The sequence below is a fragment of the Podospora pseudocomata genome, chromosome 5 (assembly GCF_035222375.1).
Source record: "Podospora pseudocomata strain CBS 415.72m chromosome 5, whole genome shotgun sequence".
In the NCBI taxonomy this organism is placed as follows: Eukaryota; Fungi; Ascomycota; class Sordariomycetes; order Sordariales; family Podosporaceae; genus Podospora; species Podospora pseudocomata.
In genome coordinates this window covers 4,510,707-4,530,181 of record NC_085889.1, presented here as the reverse complement: position 1 = coordinate 4,530,181, position 19,475 = coordinate 4,510,707, and the positions used below count along the sequence as shown (strand labels likewise).

The 19,475-nt window shown below is 50.0% G+C and overlaps 3 protein-coding genes across 3 annotated transcripts; 1 reads left to right on the top strand and 2 right to left on the bottom strand.

Moving 5' to 3' along the window:
* Window positions 1-631: 631 nt before the first annotated feature.
* On the bottom strand, window positions 632-1,968 carry QC762_0088620 (uncharacterized protein; the record flags this gene model as incomplete). Its single annotated transcript, XM_062884032.1, has 3 exons — window positions 632-868; window positions 922-1,553; window positions 1,599-1,968. The coding sequence occupies 3 exons, from the start codon at window positions 1,966-1,968 to the stop codon at window positions 632-634; spliced, it is 1,239 nt and encodes a 412-aa protein (XP_062742901.1).
* A 10,540-nt stretch (window positions 1,969-12,508) lies between these two features.
* On the top strand, window positions 12,509-12,703 carry QC762_0088610 (uncharacterized protein; the record flags this gene model as incomplete). Its single annotated transcript, XM_062884031.1, has 1 exon — window positions 12,509-12,703. One exon carries the CDS (start codon window positions 12,509-12,511, stop codon window positions 12,701-12,703), a length of 195 nt encoding a protein of 64 aa, XP_062742900.1.
* Window positions 12,704-15,803: 3,100 nt separating this feature from the next.
* On the bottom strand, window positions 15,804-16,685 carry QC762_0088600 (uncharacterized protein; the record flags this gene model as incomplete). Its single annotated transcript, XM_062884030.1, has 2 exons — window positions 16,608-16,685; window positions 15,804-16,550 (listed from the first exon to the last, which is right to left on the bottom strand). Exons 1-2 carry the CDS (start codon window positions 16,641-16,643, stop codon window positions 15,804-15,806), a joined length of 783 nt encoding a protein of 260 aa, XP_062742899.1. The 5' UTR covers window positions 16,644-16,685.
* Between the last annotated feature and the right edge of the window lie 2,790 nt (window positions 16,686-19,475).

Sequence of the window (19,475 nt, the reverse complement as noted above, 5' to 3'; positions counted from 1 at the left end):
CTAACTACACACCCCACCCAAGTCCAAAAGCGGCAATACATTTCCCTTGACCGGGAAGAACAGGGGGTGGGGTGACACTTGTTATTGCGGCACCTTATAAGCGAGTCCGAAAACGGCAAAAATCCCAGAAATGCGCAGGCCGAGGTTGGATTTGTTGCACCAGGTATGAACAGTTAAGTGTCTTCACGTGGACATGGAGATGACAAACACTCACCTGGTAGCCTCATCTTCCTCTGAAGAGTTCCCGTAATGGATTGTACAGGTGTCACCCGAGATCGTGACGCCCTCAAATCGATGTAGTGTTTCAAAGGAGCCTATACTGTGAAGTGTGCGACTTTGGCATGCGAGAAAGCGAACCTGGAATGTTAATCCAAAATATATTGGGGTATTCACACTAACTCCAGGTCTTGTTTTCTGATAACCAAAGAACAACAGGTTAGAAAACCATGCGGCAATATCCCACAGCAACCGCCGTGAAGATCGACATGTTCCGTATCCAACAAATCTCCCGCTGCATGCCTCAGTTGACACTGTTGCCGCCATCCTTCTGTCGTTTACGGGAGCTGGAGACCTTCTCCACCGTTTACTTCTTTCAGATCAGAAAGCGGAGGCGGAAAGAACTCGCTACAAGTTAATCCTGTAAAGCTTGCTTCTGAATGGTTGCGTTGATGACCTCAATCTGCACCCCCTTGGGCACCTCTGTCGAGGCCGCAAAGTCACCCGCAGGTATCCAAATCCAGATGAGCTCGTGGCGGTCTCGCACAGTGACAGCCTGTCCCTCGAGCACAGTGAGTTTCAGGGGGATGGACACATTGATGATCTTGAAAAAGAAGTACAAGTTGGCGTTATCTTCAAGGCGGCTACTGTCCTGCAAACTGTGTCAGCACCCGACTACACACACCCTCCGAAGTCATTACATACCACCGACAGGCTTTCGACCACGTCACTACAGCTAGGGATCCTTCCCGCCTCTTGTGGCCAATCCCGGGGCGGGTCAAGTGACTTGATGCAAGTATGTATTGGAACCCTGAACTTGCTCACGACTTCCAGCCCGCGAGAACGGTCCACCTTGATCCTGAAGTCGATGTCACCAAGCTTGGACAAGTCCAGGTCCGCGGATATGCAAACTGACAAGCGTCGTTTGGTTTTGACTTCGGCCTGAAAGGTTGCGCTCTGCTCCCAAGCACGCCACAATTCGGTATACACCTCGAACAAACTTCGCCGGTCCACCCCTGCCATCTCCAATCCTGACTGTGTCAGCATGGCAAGTGTCAGACCACTCATTTCTTGGATTTCCGCCCTCGCATCCGGGATCTCCTTCTCAAGGTCGGACCGCATCTGCGTGACGACCTGCTTATCAGCTGAGCAGTCACAATTGGGCGGCCAGTGTCCATTGGGGTTCTGCGGGGCTTCCTTCTCTCCTGCATCTGCACCCATCCGAGTGGGAGCCGGGGTAAGATCTCCTGGCATGGAACGCTCATCCACTCGTTTTTGCGAGTAGGCCCGGGAGACGAGACCATCAATATCATCCTGCCATTTCAATAACGTAATGTCTTAAAGGTCAGTGGAATACGCGAAGAGAAAGCAACGCTACGTACCTAAGAGGAATTGTTTTGCTAGATGGGTGTCTTTACGAGAAAGTATATTATAATAGTGCGGCCAATAACCATCCTGGTCCAGGTCTGCCTGGTTGAGCCACACGAAGGCGGCTTTCTGGACACCCCCGAACTTTGAAATGCTAGCCCATTCCGAGGAACGGCAGTATTTGGCTAACCGCACAATGCCGGCAATAGTCACCTTGGTAGCGTCGAAAGAGGTCTCTTTGTCCGAGTAGCGACTTGTGGCTGTCAATCGGACAAGCGGTTCAGGATTATGCTTGGTCGGGACGTTGGAACGTTCCTGCACCGTGCGAAAGGTTGCCCATGCAACCTCCTCCCCCGGTTGCGAGACCATATTTCGAAGATCCATGGTAATTTGTTTGTGAGAAACAAGTGTGGGTGGGGACGGGGCGTTGTTGTGGTTGTTCGTCGTCAATTGCGAGATGATCGAGACACGAAGCGTCGTTCACACGACGCAGCAAGACGTCTCCTCATGCGGGAATGCGCAGCTTGTCAACCAACCAGTGCCCGGTATACACCGGAACAGGGGGGTCTACCCTTGTCTAATATTGCATTTGTCACACAGGGGGGGGGAGGGTGCCATGGTCCGTGCCTCAGCCTCTGGTTAACAACAATGCATTGCGAGCTACGACCTGTGTTCGGGGTCTGAAGCACCCCCCGACATCCGAGCCAACACGCCAAACCACATTCCCTCGCAAGTTTGTTCAAGAACCTTCCATATTCATGATGGAGATCAGATATTACATGCCTTATTAGTGAACACGATATTAGCCGCTGCTTTGGAAAAAGTGGAAAGTGATATAATCACGTGATATTATATTTGCGTAATCTCATCTGAAAATATCTAACTGTTGGTTCCAGCTGCTTGAACATATTGCCGGACCTCGGGCTCCTGCTTGACCAGCACTGGGCCTCGAAAGGCCAATAACATGGCGCACATAGCCGGTACCGTAGTCATCTCTTTCTAGCCTTGTAGCTATTGCATAAATGCATGGCAAAATCTTGGTCGCATGCAGGTTGGTAACCTGGCGGCCCAGAGCGACCACAGCCGCATGGCCAGTCCCCAGGTAAATGAGACCCAGGTCATTGTCGAGATGAAGGATTTGTGGCCGCGAGGGACCTTGCCGGCAGAGCAGTGTGAGCAGAAACCGGCGCTTCGTGTGAAATACAAGGTGTTCCATCGAAATGCAACTCGTCTGTGTCGAACGCCTCGGTCCGACTCTCATAAGGTGCACGATAATACGGGGGTCGTCCAGGGTATGGAACGTAGGACTTTGGCCGAGGATGCCTGTAGAGCCAGTCGTCTGGCTCCTCGGTTGGTTAGCCCTCGATGCGCTGTTGGATGCCGAGATTACTTGCAGTAGCTGTTTCTTGGAGTTTTGCTGCAACATTATGCAGATGATGGTGGAGATAACAGATACTGCAATTCCAACAATGATGCAAATGATGAAAGTGGTCTGGTTATTCATCTTTTCAGAGTGTCTGAATTAATGGTTCTAAATCATGCGGGTTAATGGCAGATTTTATAATATTCCAATCGCCATTCCCGGATAACGGCGCGACCTCGAATACCAAATCACGGAAAGCCATCATGTTGGCGAATCCCATTTCTCATCAGAGACCCCTATAAATGGGTGGTAATTTGGCTATTCGCCGACTCCTTCAGGGGCCCTGGGGCCGCGGTAGAGCAACTGAAAGACCGGCTCCCGTGTTCTGGGCACTGAGCAGACCTCTGTTGCGCTTTTGTGGGCGGTCGTCATCGCTTTCGTCGATCCTCTGTCTTTTCCTACCCGAAGGCAAAACCTGAAGAATCCACTGTTTACGACTTCTAAGCATATCTCAATCGCAAGGGTGAGCCTTCAGCTCACGCAGGCATATGTAGGCGAGGTGCTCAATTCACGTCGTCGTTTGTTCGTCCAGAATTTGATATCGTGGGATATTCTGGCCTTTGAGTACCTTCCCAATTGCATCTTTGTGGTTAGGATCATTCCAGCCGTTTTTTTCCATTGTTTGAACTGCCGCCAGTCATGGAACTGTGTTGCAAATATCCTGTTCTCCGGGTAAGGTGTGGAGCGTAGCCACGACTTAAGGGTTTTCGGATTCTCTACAATAGTGGCCTCGACAGAATAAAAGTCACAGAAAGGCCGCCCACCATCCGCCAGGAATTTATCGTAGTACTGTTTCTCGCTATCATCGCAGGGTGCCGGGCTCGTAGTGGTGCTTCGGTGTGAAAAGGTATCGTGAGCACGGTTGCGTGAAGTAGGGTTGAGCAAGCGTGTGTTGACCTCACTGAGATCAATCGGTTTGTCTTCGTGGTGGTCGTTTCGTTGGGGGAAAAAGGTGCTAAGGAGGTGTTCATTCTCCCTCAAATATGTAAATTGTATAAATAAAATAAGACCAAAAGCGTATTATAGCTTTAAAAATGAGAGGGGATTGGCCTCAGCCGGACGACGGTCACATTACAGGGACGAGAGACCTCCCGCTTCCCCTGGCAGATTCTCAAGCTATTAAGTTCCCTTCTCCTGATTACCTACCTATCACCTTTCCAACCACATAAGATAAGCTGCCATGATTTACCAGCTAGTTTATTCAAAGTTTAGCACCCTTTTTACGATCATCTCGGCCGTACTCCTCTGAAGCTGGAATGGCAAACTCAAGAGCACGCTCTGGCTTCTATGGTTTGGTGACGAGAAGTTCACCGTCAAAAACAGATAGCCGCACTACAATCAAGTCCTTCATTGGATCGCTGAGAACAACGACGATAGCCGGATTTTTTTTGGACGAGTCCAGTAAAGCCATGTTACAGAGGCGAGACACAGGATACAGGAAAAAAAAGGACGGCTTTTGGGTTTCAAGGCAAATGGATAGGGTAAATATTCACTACCATACAATGGACAGTGGTTGACGGATAACAGGACTTTCTCGGCCTTCGCCCCAATTATAATATCGCCTTTCGATAGCACCATCACACTCTTCATGCTAGACAACGCATCATCAGTAGTTCCGCAAAAGACAGCCCGGGAGAGGAGCTCATCGAGATCTGGTGTTGGGATAAGGGTGATCGACAAGGTACTAAAGCTCGTTATAAAACAGACCTGGAAGCTAACTGTTGAAGCTATAATCGACCTTCTAGCTTTCGTTAACGTGGTTGATAAGCGAATGACACAGATAAGCGAATGACACACGACGTCGCCACCACGCATCTCCCAGCTTCTTCTCTAGTTTTCTTTACAACACAAATATGTCTTGCAAAAACGACGATGCCCAGTTGTTCTTGGCTCTCCAGGCAATGCAAAATGACCCGAACCTAAGCGCTCGAGCCGCTGGTAAGATATATAGTGTGGATCACCAAAAACTAAGTCGTCGCAGACGTGGCATGCAATCACGACGCGATATTCCAGCCAACTCGCGGAAATTGACCGACTTAGAAGAATCGGTCATTGTTCAGTATATCCTCGATCTAGATTCCAAAGATTTCCTCCCCGCTTGTCTCGTGTGGAAGATATGGCGAATCGACTGCTTGCCGAACGCGACGCCCAACGCGTCGGGACGCGTTGGGCACACAACTTCGTTAAACGGCATCTAAAACTCACCACGCGTTTTAATCGGAAATACGACTACCAGAGGGCCCAATGCGAAGATCCAGAGATTATTCGTGGCTGGTTCGCGCTGGTGCGGAACACAATTGCGAAATATGGTATCCTGGAGGCGGATATCTACAACTTTGACGAGACTGGGTTTATAATGGGCGTTATCTCAACAGCCGGGGTTCATCGCCTCCTCGTCCTCGACGGCCACGACAGCCACCACTCGACCGATTTCGAGGTCTACTGCAAGGAGAATAACATTATCACCCTCTGTATGCCTCCTCACTCATCTCACATCCTCCAGCCACTCGATGTTGGCTGTTTCAGCCCCGCTCAAGACGGCATACGGCAAGCAGATCGAGGGGATGATGCGGGCAAGCATAACCCACATCACTAAGGAGGACTTCCTTCCCGCGATCTTCGCAGCGCACCAGGCAGCAATGACGAGCGACAACATTCGAGGAGGTTTCCGAGGCGCTGGACTTGTTCCTTTGGACCCTGAGAAAGTGATCTCCCAGCTCGACGTTCGTTTAAAGACACCAACTCCCTCGAACCCGCGGCCTGGCAGTGCCCACACCTGGGTTTCCAAGACCCCAAACAACCCAACCGAAGCCTTTTCGCAGTCTACCCTCATTAAGAATCGAATTGCTCGGCATCAAAATAGCTCTCCAACCGAGATTTTAAGGGCGGTTGATATCTTTGCGAAAGGGACATCTAAGATAATGCATCAGTTGGCATTGTTAAAGTCGGAGAACCAGAGCCTTCGAGCAGCGAATGAGGCGCTCAGCAAGCGCCGAAGGGCCAAAAAACAACGGCTGCGGCAAGGAGGATCGCTTAGTGTACAGGATGCACAGGATATACAGGGTCAGAGAGAGGTTGAGGTGCAGATCAAGGAGGAAACGCCGGCGGGTAGTGGTCGGAAGCCGAGGGCTGAGACGCGCGCGCGGCGTTGTGGCAACTGCGGCGAGCCTAGCCACAATGCGCGCACTTGTCAGATAGTTGTGGAAACGTCTGAGGAAGACGACTCCGAGTAGTTTCATTTGTTTTGAGTTGTTTTAGTGGAATAGATATAGATTTTGTTGCGCAGGTTCGATTTCGTGTGTCATTCTGTCAAGCTGAAGTGAGGGGTTTGGGTCAACCAAGCTGAACAGAGCTCAGGGGAGCTGAACTAGCGTAGCCAGTTCAGCTGGACATGGTACCATTTGCCACCAACATGTACAGATATAATGGAGGTTCTCTGGCCTTAAAGGAAAACAGAAAGAAAATTCAATCATTGGGTGGTCATTCCTATCAACAACTCTTCGCCTTGCAACGAGGTGCATCTGCAGGATCTCAGCCTGGATTGCGTATGCGCAACACATTCGCTTATCTGTGTCATTCGCTTATCAACTACGTTAGTCGTAAAGAGGGGTTAAATGTATATGTGCCAACCGAGCTCAAATGGGGAATATCCAACTGGAAGAAGCTCAAGAAAGCGAAAACACGCTCCTTGGACACAGTATACCTTAAGCAAACCTTCAAGAACAGTATCATCAACCAGATCAACAATTCTGCGATCACGAAACGAAGATGAGATTTGACACCCTTAAGATTCCTTACTAGCTCGGGTTGCTATTTAGCGGTCCACCAGGATGTGGCAAAACAACAGTAGCGAGAGCTCTCGCATGCTCATTCCAGCGCGCAGTTTTCAAATTCACCCTAACCCAGCCAGGGCTTACCGATACCGGTCTCGTTGAGCTGTTTCAAGATGTCGATAGTAACAGCATTATACTTATGGAAGACATCGATTGCCGCGTCGCCAATCGATCCCGCAGCATAAAGCAGGACCCCAATTCGCAGAACTACCTGACCCTTGCTGGGCTTTGGAGAGTCTTGATGGTTTCATGGGCTTGGGAGATGGTCAAATCATCATCATTACAACCAACCATCCTGAGCTCTTGGACGAAGCCCTTACTCGCCCCGGCCGAATCGACGCCAAATTCGAGTTCCCCCCTCATCCAGTTCAGGCCGTCACCCAGCAAATGTTCAGTCACTGGTATAAGGACATATCTGAACCCGAAGCACTGGCGAAAATGTCAGCGGAGTTTGCCTCCAGTTTACCCGCAACCGCGAAGGTCCACGACATTCAGCAACTATTGTTGGAAAACTTGAAGGATCCACAACAAGCGATCACGAAAGCACGTGCTACGTACACAAGCCCAGGCATCAGGGAGAGTGATTGTTCTGTGGTGGATTCCACAGTCGCTCCCATAGGCGCAGCCAACCTGGGCTGGTTTGAGTTGATTCTTTCCTCAATCATCAACACCTTCATTTCGGCAGTGACTGATGGGTAGCTGGTTTTATCCGGAGAAGAGGTTATGAGATACATAGTAGTAAAGTCCGGCCATCAATCTTCATCTTCTTCCATCAATCCTCATCTGCAATCTGCCATCTGCCATCTGCCATCTGCCATCAATCTGCCATCAATCCTCAGTTTCCATCCCAGAAATCCAGCACCTATGTATCACGTCTTGGAACGAGTTCGCCCTTATCGTATAAATCAAGTAGCTCCCGATCTGCCCCAAAGCGGGCCAAAAAACGACGAATCCACAATATCGTTTCAGGAGTTTCAGTGCTTCGACTAGAATGGGTCCCCGACGAGTGGAGCGACATCCTTGTAAAGTGTGTCAGGCAATATAAAGCGTTTTCGTTGGCCCAGATAAACTTGGGGTTATTGTCGCGGTTATTGGAGCACATAGCGACCATGCACGAACGATCCACCAGTCCGTCTGAATAGGGTTTATTATAGGGCCGCATTATGAGGAGAAGGGAAAGTTCGTGGTATTGGCAAAAGCATGGTGAAACTTCTTATTTATTACTCGAGATACTTGCTAGCTTGTTTGCTCATTGTTGATGATGGAACTATCACTGGCTGGTGTGTTTGCTGATGGGGATCTTTGAACCGCCAAAAGCCAGAAGCTGTGTGGTTGGGCTGGGGCTTACAGTGCAGATCTGATATACCCCACTTTCTTGCCAGGGTTGTATCTTGGCACATGCAGTTGGGCTCCTCGCAAGCGCGGGATACAAATTCGTTACCTCCTCATAACATGGATGACCTCGAGTGTCTCGACCCAGAGCGCCGCTGCTACTTCGGCAAGGTTTACCAAACCCATGCATCTCTTCTACGCCATTCTCGGACCTGCCCTGCTCTCACTGAGGATTGCAAATCTATACTACGAATCCTGGCTTGCTTGGAGTCCCGACCAGTACCTGCTGATCTATTTTATCGAGCTTTGTTTCCTTTGAAGGCCTGGAATGAGAACGGAAACGAATCGTACGATCGTCTGGCTAAGCTGGAACCTGTGTTTAATAACTCTGTACGGTTAGACCGGGCCGTTTAAGTGGTGTGTGCTATCCCCGCCGTCCACCTGACTGACAGCTTGGTGGGTCCCGACACGGAAAGTCCCCCTTGGTGGGCCGACCGAGATCTGACAGTTGAAGCATCATGTCGGACATTTGTCCAGAATGAGCTCCGCCGCGTCCCGGAACATTTCATATGCTGGCAGTTAGAAAGTGCAAGGCTTATCTTGCACAGCTTTCCCCACTAGGAACTTGATGATAAGTAAGTACTGAGCTACCCGCCGGCTACCCGCCACCTGTCGTGCTAACAGTGTAGGTTTATTGAGACAGGGCAGGCCCTCTTCCCGTTTGTGCTTCCGGCCCTGCAAGAGATATCGGCAGACACCCTTAGCTTGGATGAAATTAAAAGAGGCGTCGACGTGTGCATAGCCGCCTCCGCTTTTGGATCTCCCCACACGAAGGAGCGAACCCTCGATGTGGCCCAATCTTTGCTCCAGCGGGTTTCTTCCTCACCCTCCGCCTAGCTGTCCAACTCCGCCAAGCAGCTCTCCGTTTGTTGAACGGCAAACCACCAGCCATCACCTTCAACGCGGAGTCAGGACCAAAGGGTAACGCGCTGCTCGGGGAGTTCTTGCTTGTCCAAGCACAAAGTGCCGCCGAACAGGGCCATATTTCTCGATCGTGGCAGCTTCTAGACCTGCCTATGTAGCACAGCCCTCTCTCCTTGAAAGTATCATGAGCTTCCGCTTTGACCTAATGAGGGGGAAGCTATGCCGCTACAAGGGTGCTTTTCAGAAATCGCGCTTGTGCCTCGAGCCACTGAGCTCCCAGTATCCTGCACCTCGACCTCAGTTCCTTTCCAAACTCCACCTTATCGTAGCATACGGAGAGCTCGCTTTGTGGGATAAGGGGAGTACTTTGCTAGTAGGAATGGTTATCACGACGAGCCCACGTAAACGGCTCCTGCACCTAAGTCGGGCCGAGTTTCACCTTGCTCGAGGACTCGACGGTTCCAATGACGACATTAAACTTGTAAAGAATTTACTCATTAACCTCTCTACCGATTACGAGAAAGTCACCCCCACTCGACTATCGGCCAAGCGCAACTTTGCACGAGTTTGTCTCGGGTTGGCGGTCATCAGTCACATACAGCGACGTGGTAAGCCGTATTTCGCGCTACTTCAGGCCTTAAACGACTGGAGGCTTGCATATTAGGCTTACTTAGGGAGCTCACTTACTGATCAGGGGCCAGGATTCCCTGTCCTTATTTGCCTGCTCTCGGTTGCTGACATCAAGATTGCATTGAACGACTCTACCTGGAGAATCGATTTGCGCGGTGCCCAGGAGATTTGGGCCGAGCTTAGCCAGGCAGAGTGTGATCAGCGATTCTTCTTTGCAAACATCGGCACGCGGTGGGCAAATATGGTGTGTCATTGGCTTGAGGGGGCTGGGAAAGCTCCGGTTCTTCCACGATGGGAACCTCATGGGTAAACACAGGTGCACGCATCCTCAGTATTGCCCCATTACCACCATTGTAGGCGTGGGCCGAACACGCATTGATGGTTGCGCGTGCCCTTCATTTCCCCGCGTTCGAGTGTTGGTGAAAAAGCTCCAGGCTCGACGCACCCACAGGGTATCAAAAGATGAGTCTTAGCAAACTGGGCCAACAGGCAACGGTGACAATTCTCCAGCCGAGACATTCCCGGCGTTTTATGGTATAAGTGATAGCCAATCGGATGCAAAGAACTCCACTTTAAAATCCTTATTATAAGCCTTTTGTAAAAGCCCTTGTTGGAAAGCTCAACTAAGAAATCCCTGTTCAGGAGCTCCACTGTAAAAACCCCCCTGTTTATCTCAAATGGACGACCCTAAAGGTGGATGGGGGCTGGCTGGAGTGCTCACCTCGGCCTGGCTCACGGACTGCAGGGAGCTCCGGACCAATCAGTCGGAGGCCAATCACAGGTGGATGCACCCCCCAAGACACAACACACAGCACACGACACACGGCACACAGGCACACGGCTACAATATTGGTGCGCCCCGGGCGTGTAGGCTTGATCGGCCCGCAATGGCTTCCGGTTGCCGGATGGGGGAGCCGACCGGCTTAATCAGCACCTAAAGTGCTCGCCCGTGATTCTCAGGTTGATCCGTACATGGGGAGATCATTCCACGATACAGACAACGTTTGCCAACTCGCGATGCATGGCCGCAGGTGCCTAGCCAGTTTCGGTTGCTCGATGGGAGAGCGGGCTGGAGTGCTCACGGTGTTCTAGTGTCAATGGTTTTGTTGATAACAATGGCTCAATGTATTCTGTACACGTCAGGGAGGAAATATGCAGGTGGGAGGTTCTTTCTATAATACCATCCGGCCCATCGAAATCGACAACCGCAGCAACGTAGTCACGTTCGTCCGTATCGATACACAGCTCTCCTAGCAATAACAAATCAGTACAGAATGGCATTGTTTGGGAGATAAAAAGCAAAACCTACCCTTCCCAGTATACTTCCTGACCTCTTTCAAGATCTCACCATCGCTCTCCAGTCACACACTGGTTGAGCCTTCATGAGGGACGTAGTTGTTGCTGTCGCTTATAGGTGCGAGGGTGGAGCCGATTTGACTTGAATCTGCGGGAGTTTTTGGTGGATTACGTGAATGTAGCGTTCCCCCCGTCATCTGCCCCTTGGACTTGAGTTCCTGGTATACTTTCCAGCCACCAAGTTCACCAGCCACAATTATGCAGGTGAAGCAGTGAGATAAATGTTGATACTCTACCGGAACCACAAATGGAATGACGACGGTAAACAAAATCGCGGCCGCCTGCACTCCTATCCATGAATAACACCTTGGAGTTATCGCAGCCCGTGCTATGCCCCGCAACGTTATAGTGGCGGAGAGGAAGTGGCAGAGATAGAAGGGAAGAGCCGCGAGCCAGGCGAACTCAATTGTTATTCCCTCAAAAATCTTCCAGCTTCCGAGACCCAACAGGACAGCTTCAGCCGTCACGATCAGGCCAAGGATAATGTTGCCGTTTAGTTTATCTTCGACGGAACGAGCTTTAAAAACTAGGCTGGTAACTGTCGACCTTATTATTAACTAAGTAAAGGTTAACGGAGGTTCAATAAATCGAAAAGCGGAGGAGTACCTGGACAATGAGGTTAGGTAGAAAGATTGCAATTTCCTAGCCTAAGAGTAAACCGCGTTTAAGGTTATGGGAAAGAGGGTTGCTAACTATAGATCCCTGTAACTTATATAAACACTAATAGAATATTGGGAGCTAGGTATGACAGGCTGCGAGTAAGGCGCGCGGATGGTCACCTGTCCTGCATTTTGGGCGCCGGCTGCAGCTAATAAGTGGCTCAAAGCGTACCTTTGGGCCCTCTAGCATAGGCTTCTAAATTTTGCACTTCCTTAAGAAGACCGGGCGCCCGGTTCCTGCCATTGAATATCTTCGAACGCGTCGAACGACCCATAACCGGCCCCCTATGTTATCTAAAACTAAATCTGATTCTTATTACCGAATTCCGTGTCACTTGATCTCGGCATCTATTTCCCCGCCGCAGTTAATTAATCCGCTTCAAGCAGATGCCCCGCCAACTACCCCGCCGAGAGAAGTTGCGAGAGAATTTCGTCGGGCCTAAATTGGGCAAACAGTCACCTTGCAAACATAATGCCTCACGCAAATCTTTGCTTTTACATATAAATTTACATTGAGAATACTCGCCAGCAAACCTCCGCAAATCGAATTGGGTCCTGTCACGATGAGTGAGATAAACGTTACAGGTTGGAGTGATGACGATATTTTGGAGGCAGTGAGAAAAGAATTAGGCAAGGAGCTTGTACGTGCTTCACTATAATGCAAATTTACGAGTACTGATCATTTTAGACCGTGGAACAGCAGTCGCAGCTTGAGTTTTGTATAGACAGCTCCGACCAGGAGTATGTCGCAGTAGTCGTCGACTTCGATGGGGCCTCCGGTATCATTATCATCGACGGAGTTTGGTTATCGACGGGCAAGAATAAACCGCACGATGGCAGATATTTATATATTACTTCTGATACGTTTTTACCTGCGTCGGAACAACCAACCGTCTTTTACGTTCATCAGAATTAAGCTGTCGAATTATAGTAGCAACATGCACTGGTCGCTGCCATCTTAGCAAAAGGTCCCCAAATACATTTGGCCAGACAACTCCGTCTCCTGTCTTATCAAAGTGCCACCAGTACGTTCTAAAAGTCGTCGAGTTCGGAGCTAGTTTGGCCTCGAGACCATAATTCTCTGGCCTCCCCCCCTCTTGTAGGTGGTCTAAAATACTTTTCAATAACACCGACCGAGGAACAAAGAATCTAGATCTAAATGCAATGGATCTTGCTCCGCACCAAGCCGACGTGATCTGGAACTGGATGCCAACTGAAAAGATAGATGAGATGTATTGCTGATGGTGCCTGGTGAACTCGATCTCTTCGGGTATATGCTGCGTCAAATATTCGCAAAGCTTCTCAGCGTTGAATTGGCTTTTATTTGGCCAAGGCCACGTAGGCTCCTCGCTCGACTGGACTGGATTCGCTAGAGAAGATTCGATGCTGTGTGCCTGAGATTTGGGGATCGGAACGAGGTTTGGCTTATCAGGGTCTGTCGCGGGTGTATCTGAGATAGGATCTGTGTCAGCTCATGGCGAAGAATCGCACAAAGGCAGGCCTACCCTCTCCTCTCCGCCGTTTCCTTTGTTGTAATGGCCCAGCTATAGCACCAGAGTCCGTGAAAAGAGAAACAGGTTTGTTCCCGCTTGTGTCCCTTGGTGGCACTGTCGGCGTAGCAATGGGAGGCGCGGTGGGGTGGATTAATGTGGGTAGCAGCGGGGTGTTCGTGGGGCTGGACGCGGTGGGATTTGCTGGCAGCGGCGCAATGCTGTTTGTCGAGGAAGACGGTCCTGAGGTTCCGGTTGTTAGTTAGGTGGAAGTAAGATAAATTATAACCTAAAGGTTTACCCTCAGTCGTTTGCTTGCAGGCGCACTGAAGGCGCACCGTCGTGCTGCATGAAGAGCAAGTCATTGTCCATGGCGAAACAGCAGTCTGTGCAGAGTTGCCCAGGGAGGCAACACTTGTATCCACCTCTTGTTGAGACGCAGCCCCTCCTTGTAGCAGCGAACTAATTGTAATAGGTTGGGTAGAATTGGAACTGGGCAGTGCTTGAACCAAGGGCGGTCGGACCTTATCAACAGCAACTAGGCTATTGTTAGTTTATACAACTTAACAAACTGTGGAGGCTTACCTTTCCGGAATGTCAAGTATGCTGGGTCACTTATCGCAGTCCCCAGACACGCTTGCCAGAGCTTTGGGCTGTTGTGCCAACATAGCGGCTCGATATGCTTCGGAGCAGTTAAGCAAAATGCCTCTAGAGTCGATGTAGCGTTGTCGGCGATATCCTTCGATTTAAGGAGGACCCCGACGGCAGGGAGTATTTCATGCTTCAGCTGTTGGAAGCAACGTCTCTTTGTGGTATCTCCGAGGACACCCGGAATAAATACCATTTCAAGGAATTTGTAGACCCGACTGAAATCTTTTTTCGAAAGCGACACATTGTTTGGGTAACGCGCAAGTGCATCCGCAAGGATTTTCGCAGCTTTCTCGTCTGGGTTCATGGCACTGAAAAAAGACGAGCTCTTAAGCAAAGATTTTTTTGGCGGTGACGCTCTTGTACAGACTTTCGATAGATTTAAGGCAGGAGTTCTTGAACAGTGATTTTGGCGCTCTTTAGTAAGGATTTTGATGGCGGAGTTCTTGCATCCGATTGGCTATTACGTCGTCCGGTCACACATTTTATGACAGCGTATCTGTCCCACGACCAACATATACGGAAGAACTCGGAGGGACTAGGCGAGGTGTAACTAGGTGACGGGGCTGGAGCGAGGACAGCCATCAAATCTGCAGCTATCTTCTCGCAGCCGGCTGCCTCGCATACAACCCATGTCAGCCAATTGAAAAAAGCTGCCCACGTCCTGCTGCCTGAATGGAAGGGCTCTGCATTGAACCGGGAAAAGTGTCACCGCCGTGGTAAGCGAGAATTTTCCCTACCTTGTTAGTCGTCGCATTTAATCTCACCTACCCCGCCCGTCGAATCCTGCCCACCCCCGCTTGTGACTTCGAATCTCGCTATCTTGCCAGGGCGACCTCGAATCTCGTTTATACGTTTGTGGCTTCGAATCTCTCTCTCAATCACACCGGCTGCATCTAAAGCGGCCGCTCGATATTGCCGACAACGCTACATCGACTCTGGAGGCATTTTGCTTAACTGCTCCGAAGCATATCGAGCCGCTATATTGGCACAACAGCCCGTTTGCTGGCGAGTATTCTTAATGGAAATTTATATGTAAAAGCAAATCTCGGCGGGGTAGTTGGCGGGGCATCTGCTTGAAGCGGATTAATTAACTGCGGCGGGGAAATAGATGCCGAGATCAAGTGACACGGAATTCGGTAATAAGAATAACATAGGGGGCCGGTTATGGGTCGTTCGACGCGTTCGAAGATATTCAATGGCAGGAACCGGGCGCCCGGTCTTCTTGAGGAAGTGCAAAATTTAGAAGCCTGTGCTAGAGGGCCCAAAGGTGCGCTTTGAGCCACTTATTGGCTGCAGCCGGGGAACGGCCAGCGCCCAGGGGGCGAAGAATGCAGGACAGGTGCCCATCCGCGCGCCTTACTCGCAGCCTGTCATACCTGGCTCCCAATGTTCTGTTGGTGTTTATATAAGTTACAGGGATCTGTGGCTCCGCCACCCAGCGAGCGCATCTTCAATTGGCTCGGAGCGGCCTATATCGAGAGGAGGAACTTTGAAATCTCAGCGACCCACAATATCGACGGTGGAACCTCTTGCATGTCGGGACACACCGGCGCCTATCGAGCCGAGATTCTCAAGAGTTACGACTTTTTGGGGAGTTTAAAAACGAAGAATGGGGCAAGTATCCTAAGATAACTATGTGATACGATGGCTCGTGGCGCAGAGATGGAAGACGTGGATCCAGTACGAAAATGAGTGCGAAATTAAGACCACACGTATGACAATCCCCCTTCCCTCCACTACCTACCCTTACCACAGCCCTTTCCCCTCACACTTACCACAGCCCTTTCCCTCACCCTTACCACAGTCCCTTCCCCTCCCTCTCCATCACCATCATAACCATCACACTCCTCCTTTCCCACCATCTTCAGCAATCCGTTTGATGCGAGTAACCGGCCGGCGGGACCATCTGGTGAGCCAATCATCAATCCTTTGCACACCCTGCCGGTCTCCCTCCACAAAGTGGCGCGGGCGTGGTTAGTGCGAGCGGGCGGCGTTGAGGGAGCGTCGAGGTTTGGCAGGGAGGCTGCCTGATGGGAGCTCCCTCCCCAGTCCGTCTCTTAATATCACCCTTCAAGGTCTCCAATTCTTCCTCATTCGTTATATCACCGACAAGAGGCTCGGAAAGCTCAAAGTCGATAGCAACGACCCTCTGATCAACACGTAGAAAATTGTGGAGCCTTGGATCGCCATGAAGAACCCCGTTTTTCGTAAGCAGGTCATATATGTACTGGAGTTGATTGAGAAGCTGATCATTCCCTAGCTCTTTAATTGGGAGATTGTGTAGCGATACTCCTTCGACGTTTTCCAGGAGGATGGCAGGAGTGGGTCGCTTGCTGATCTGGTATCTCTGCGCGTGGGGGTCGCTGACGGCTACTTCACCAAACAAACGCGGGATGTGGGTGCCCTGGAGGGATCGAAGATGCAGGTATGTGTCGATTTCGTTTTCGTAGCTATCAGCCTTGTTCGGGTTTCGCTCCTTTAGAATGACAGTTGTCGGCAAGAACCACTCTGGTAGCAATCGCTGTAGCCAGGAGCGGACGAGCTGCGGTATCCAAAATGATAGCCAGCTAGCAATTGGATTCGGCGGGACATCTAAGAGAAAGACATTCCGATTCCCGTAGATTCGTTTTGCAGGTGCTCGAAAACGTCGGAAGCCAAACTGTATATCCTATAAAATTAGGATTAATAATAGTAACTATTAGCCTTTAAAAGTTAAAGTATATACCTTGATAATTATCTTGTTATCTTCATCGTCTTCCATCTTGAAGTAAGTGACGGGGTAGAGTGATAGAGTAGAATGGTTAGAACGCAGGAAAATAGGCGAGATGGAATGGCTCAAGGTTTTAATAAAAAAAAGGATGGTAGCACAAGCAAACAAGTGGGATCCACTTTTCTAGGCACCACAGCATCACACGACCCTAGGTACGGGGGGAGCATGGAGAGCTCTCAGCCAATCAAGATTGGAGCACCGATGGATCACCAGGAAAGGTGGTCCAACATGATCCAAAGGTGACGGGAGCGCAAGGGATCAATCTGACAGAAGTGATCCAAGGTAATCCATGATCTGTAAGAAATGCAAGCTTAAGTTATTGAGACCAAGTGTACCTTTTAGCTACACAGAACCGTCATTCAGAGCAGCCTCCAGGGGCTCTGATTAGGGGTTCGTCACATGAGGCTAAAAGTATCCCAAACAGTGTCACCATTCTCGTCCAAGATAGCATTTCCATCCGCGCGAGCCCAGTACCATGCGCCACTCGGATCAAGTTTGCGTATATGGCCATTGGGATGTACTGGATATACGTCGCGTTCGTCATTCCCATTAACCCAATAAGGATACCCTGTCAACAAATTGTATCTGCGAACATAACCATCCACGATCGCTTCTGGGGCTGTGGCAGCTTGCATTCTTCGAATCTGATGGGTCACCGTCCGGAAGAGGCCATAGCGCAATGTTTCACAGTCGCTTGAGAAAAGAAGGCCGATAATCGGGCAGTTTCCCTGCTGGATATCCTGAACCGCCTGAGCTTGAAATATAAGGATCAAGAGGGACCGGCCGTCAAATACTGCTCCAACGAAGCATTTGTATAAATGGCAGTATCTATATCATTATACCTATCAGCAAGCAGCTATCATTATAGGGCTGTTATACTTACGCTCTTAGCTCCCTTCCTAGCCAGTTCCTATTGCGATCTGCTTCAACCTCTCCCGTCCATCTTGCGACATCGATTATTCCATGCCTTTTAAGCTCCCCTATCACAAGGCAACGGTCTCCACATCCCCAAGTAAAGTCAATGGTCTGGTTGACAGTGGTTGGGCCAAGAGGTCCTGATTCTGACCGTTGGATCATGAATGGTTGGAAGGCAAGCTGGATGGGTTCTGAGACTTTCGTGTAGAATGTCCTGACACTGTCGCCCTCGTTCTGTAGCCATTCCATGGTGCTGTTCAAAGGGCTCACCTCCCTATTTAGGAGAAACGCGTCTAAAGCATCTTCGCGCCCGAACAGTATATCAATCTCGTCTCGGGTAGGGTTTTCATAGAATGGTTGCATGATTGGAACTGGGGGATAACGCCGCGCCCAGTTCTTCTCGGTCAGACTGGGTTTGCTGGCTCCTGGTAATGTGTTTAATGAGGCAGTGCCATTTGGCAAGGAGGGCTGAAGGAGAAGGTCTCTCAAATTGACCATATTGATATGCTGAGAGCAGAAGCAAAAGGTGATAGTGAATTGATGATAAATAGAAGTAAGCTGCGTCTGGCTTGTCGAGAATAAGAAACAGCTATGAAAGCAAATTGGGGAATATCGGCCAGACTTAAATACTTTAACTACCTTTACAGACAATAAACCTCATTAAGTTCTTCAAGTAATTTCCTGATTTACCAGTACAGTGTTACGTCCCAAGCGTAATACCCCTATACAGGAACCACTGGGTGGTACCCGAGGTGCTGGGCACCTCAGCCAATCATTGGGCCAGGGATGGAAAGACCCACAAGCCCCCGTGCAACCAATCAGGAGTTGCTCAGTCTGATCAGTGGCCAAGACCACTGAGCACACTGAGCAAGGTACAAAGATACTTCAGAAATATATGTAGACAGCTTGACATAAATAGGGGGGAGCGCCGGGCGCTCCCCGTATCGAGGAATCTGATTCCTCATGCAAGCAATTCAAGTTCATTTGTCTACAATCTACTTTCAGTAGCTCTTTGTTAGAACAACCTGTTGTTGACAGTGAACCCGTGTCTGAGACGCTTGCCACAACCTTCGATTATCCTGTCATATTCACCTCTGGCGTACTGCCTTGCAGTCTGTATCCATTTCTGGTGCAGGTTGTAACACTACTCACTCGAAGAAGTGGTAATGCACGTTCATTTGCCTGATCGACCTGTTCGGCCACTTAGCTGGCTCGTTCGGCAGGGCTGAGTGGTTCGGCGGCTGGGCTACGTAGTTGGTTGTTGGTTAAAAAGAAAAAGTAAGAGAATCCAGCCCCAAGAGCAAAACCGGTGTGGGTCTGGGAAAACACAGGCCCTTCAGTGTCCCGCATTGCCTCTTTAGAATTTCTAGACTTTGTTCGCGCCCAATACGCTGCAGTTCCGAGAGACCGCATGTTTACGGGAACACACGCCGGCAGGCCAGTTGATTAGGCCCTCTCGGGTAGGTGGAAGCAATTACCGTGAAGACTCTAGGGTCCCTAAACTGCAAGGTAGCTACGGTATGAGGTGACACCTAAGGAAGGCAAGTATAGGGAACTATGCCCTGTCAATAAAATCATAGACACTGAACTACAGGGATCTACGCCCAGGAAGAGAGTGTGGTGAACCAGTATATTGAACTCTAACTGTTTGGCTTGAACTTGAACTTAAGGAAGGAATGAAAAGTCAATTCCAAACACACCGCGAGGGAAGCCCTTTATAGGCATTGAAGACCTCCTTATCGCTCCCCACAACTTCCATCGGTTCAGTGGCCCACAGTGGCTTGTATCGCTGATAAGCCCTGTTGAGTCCCTTGTATTCGATTGATTCCAGTTGGTGAGAACGCTGTGGTGAGAGCTGCGGTTTCCAACCGCAAGTGCTGCTGGTGGTGCAAGTGCTGGAAACCACAC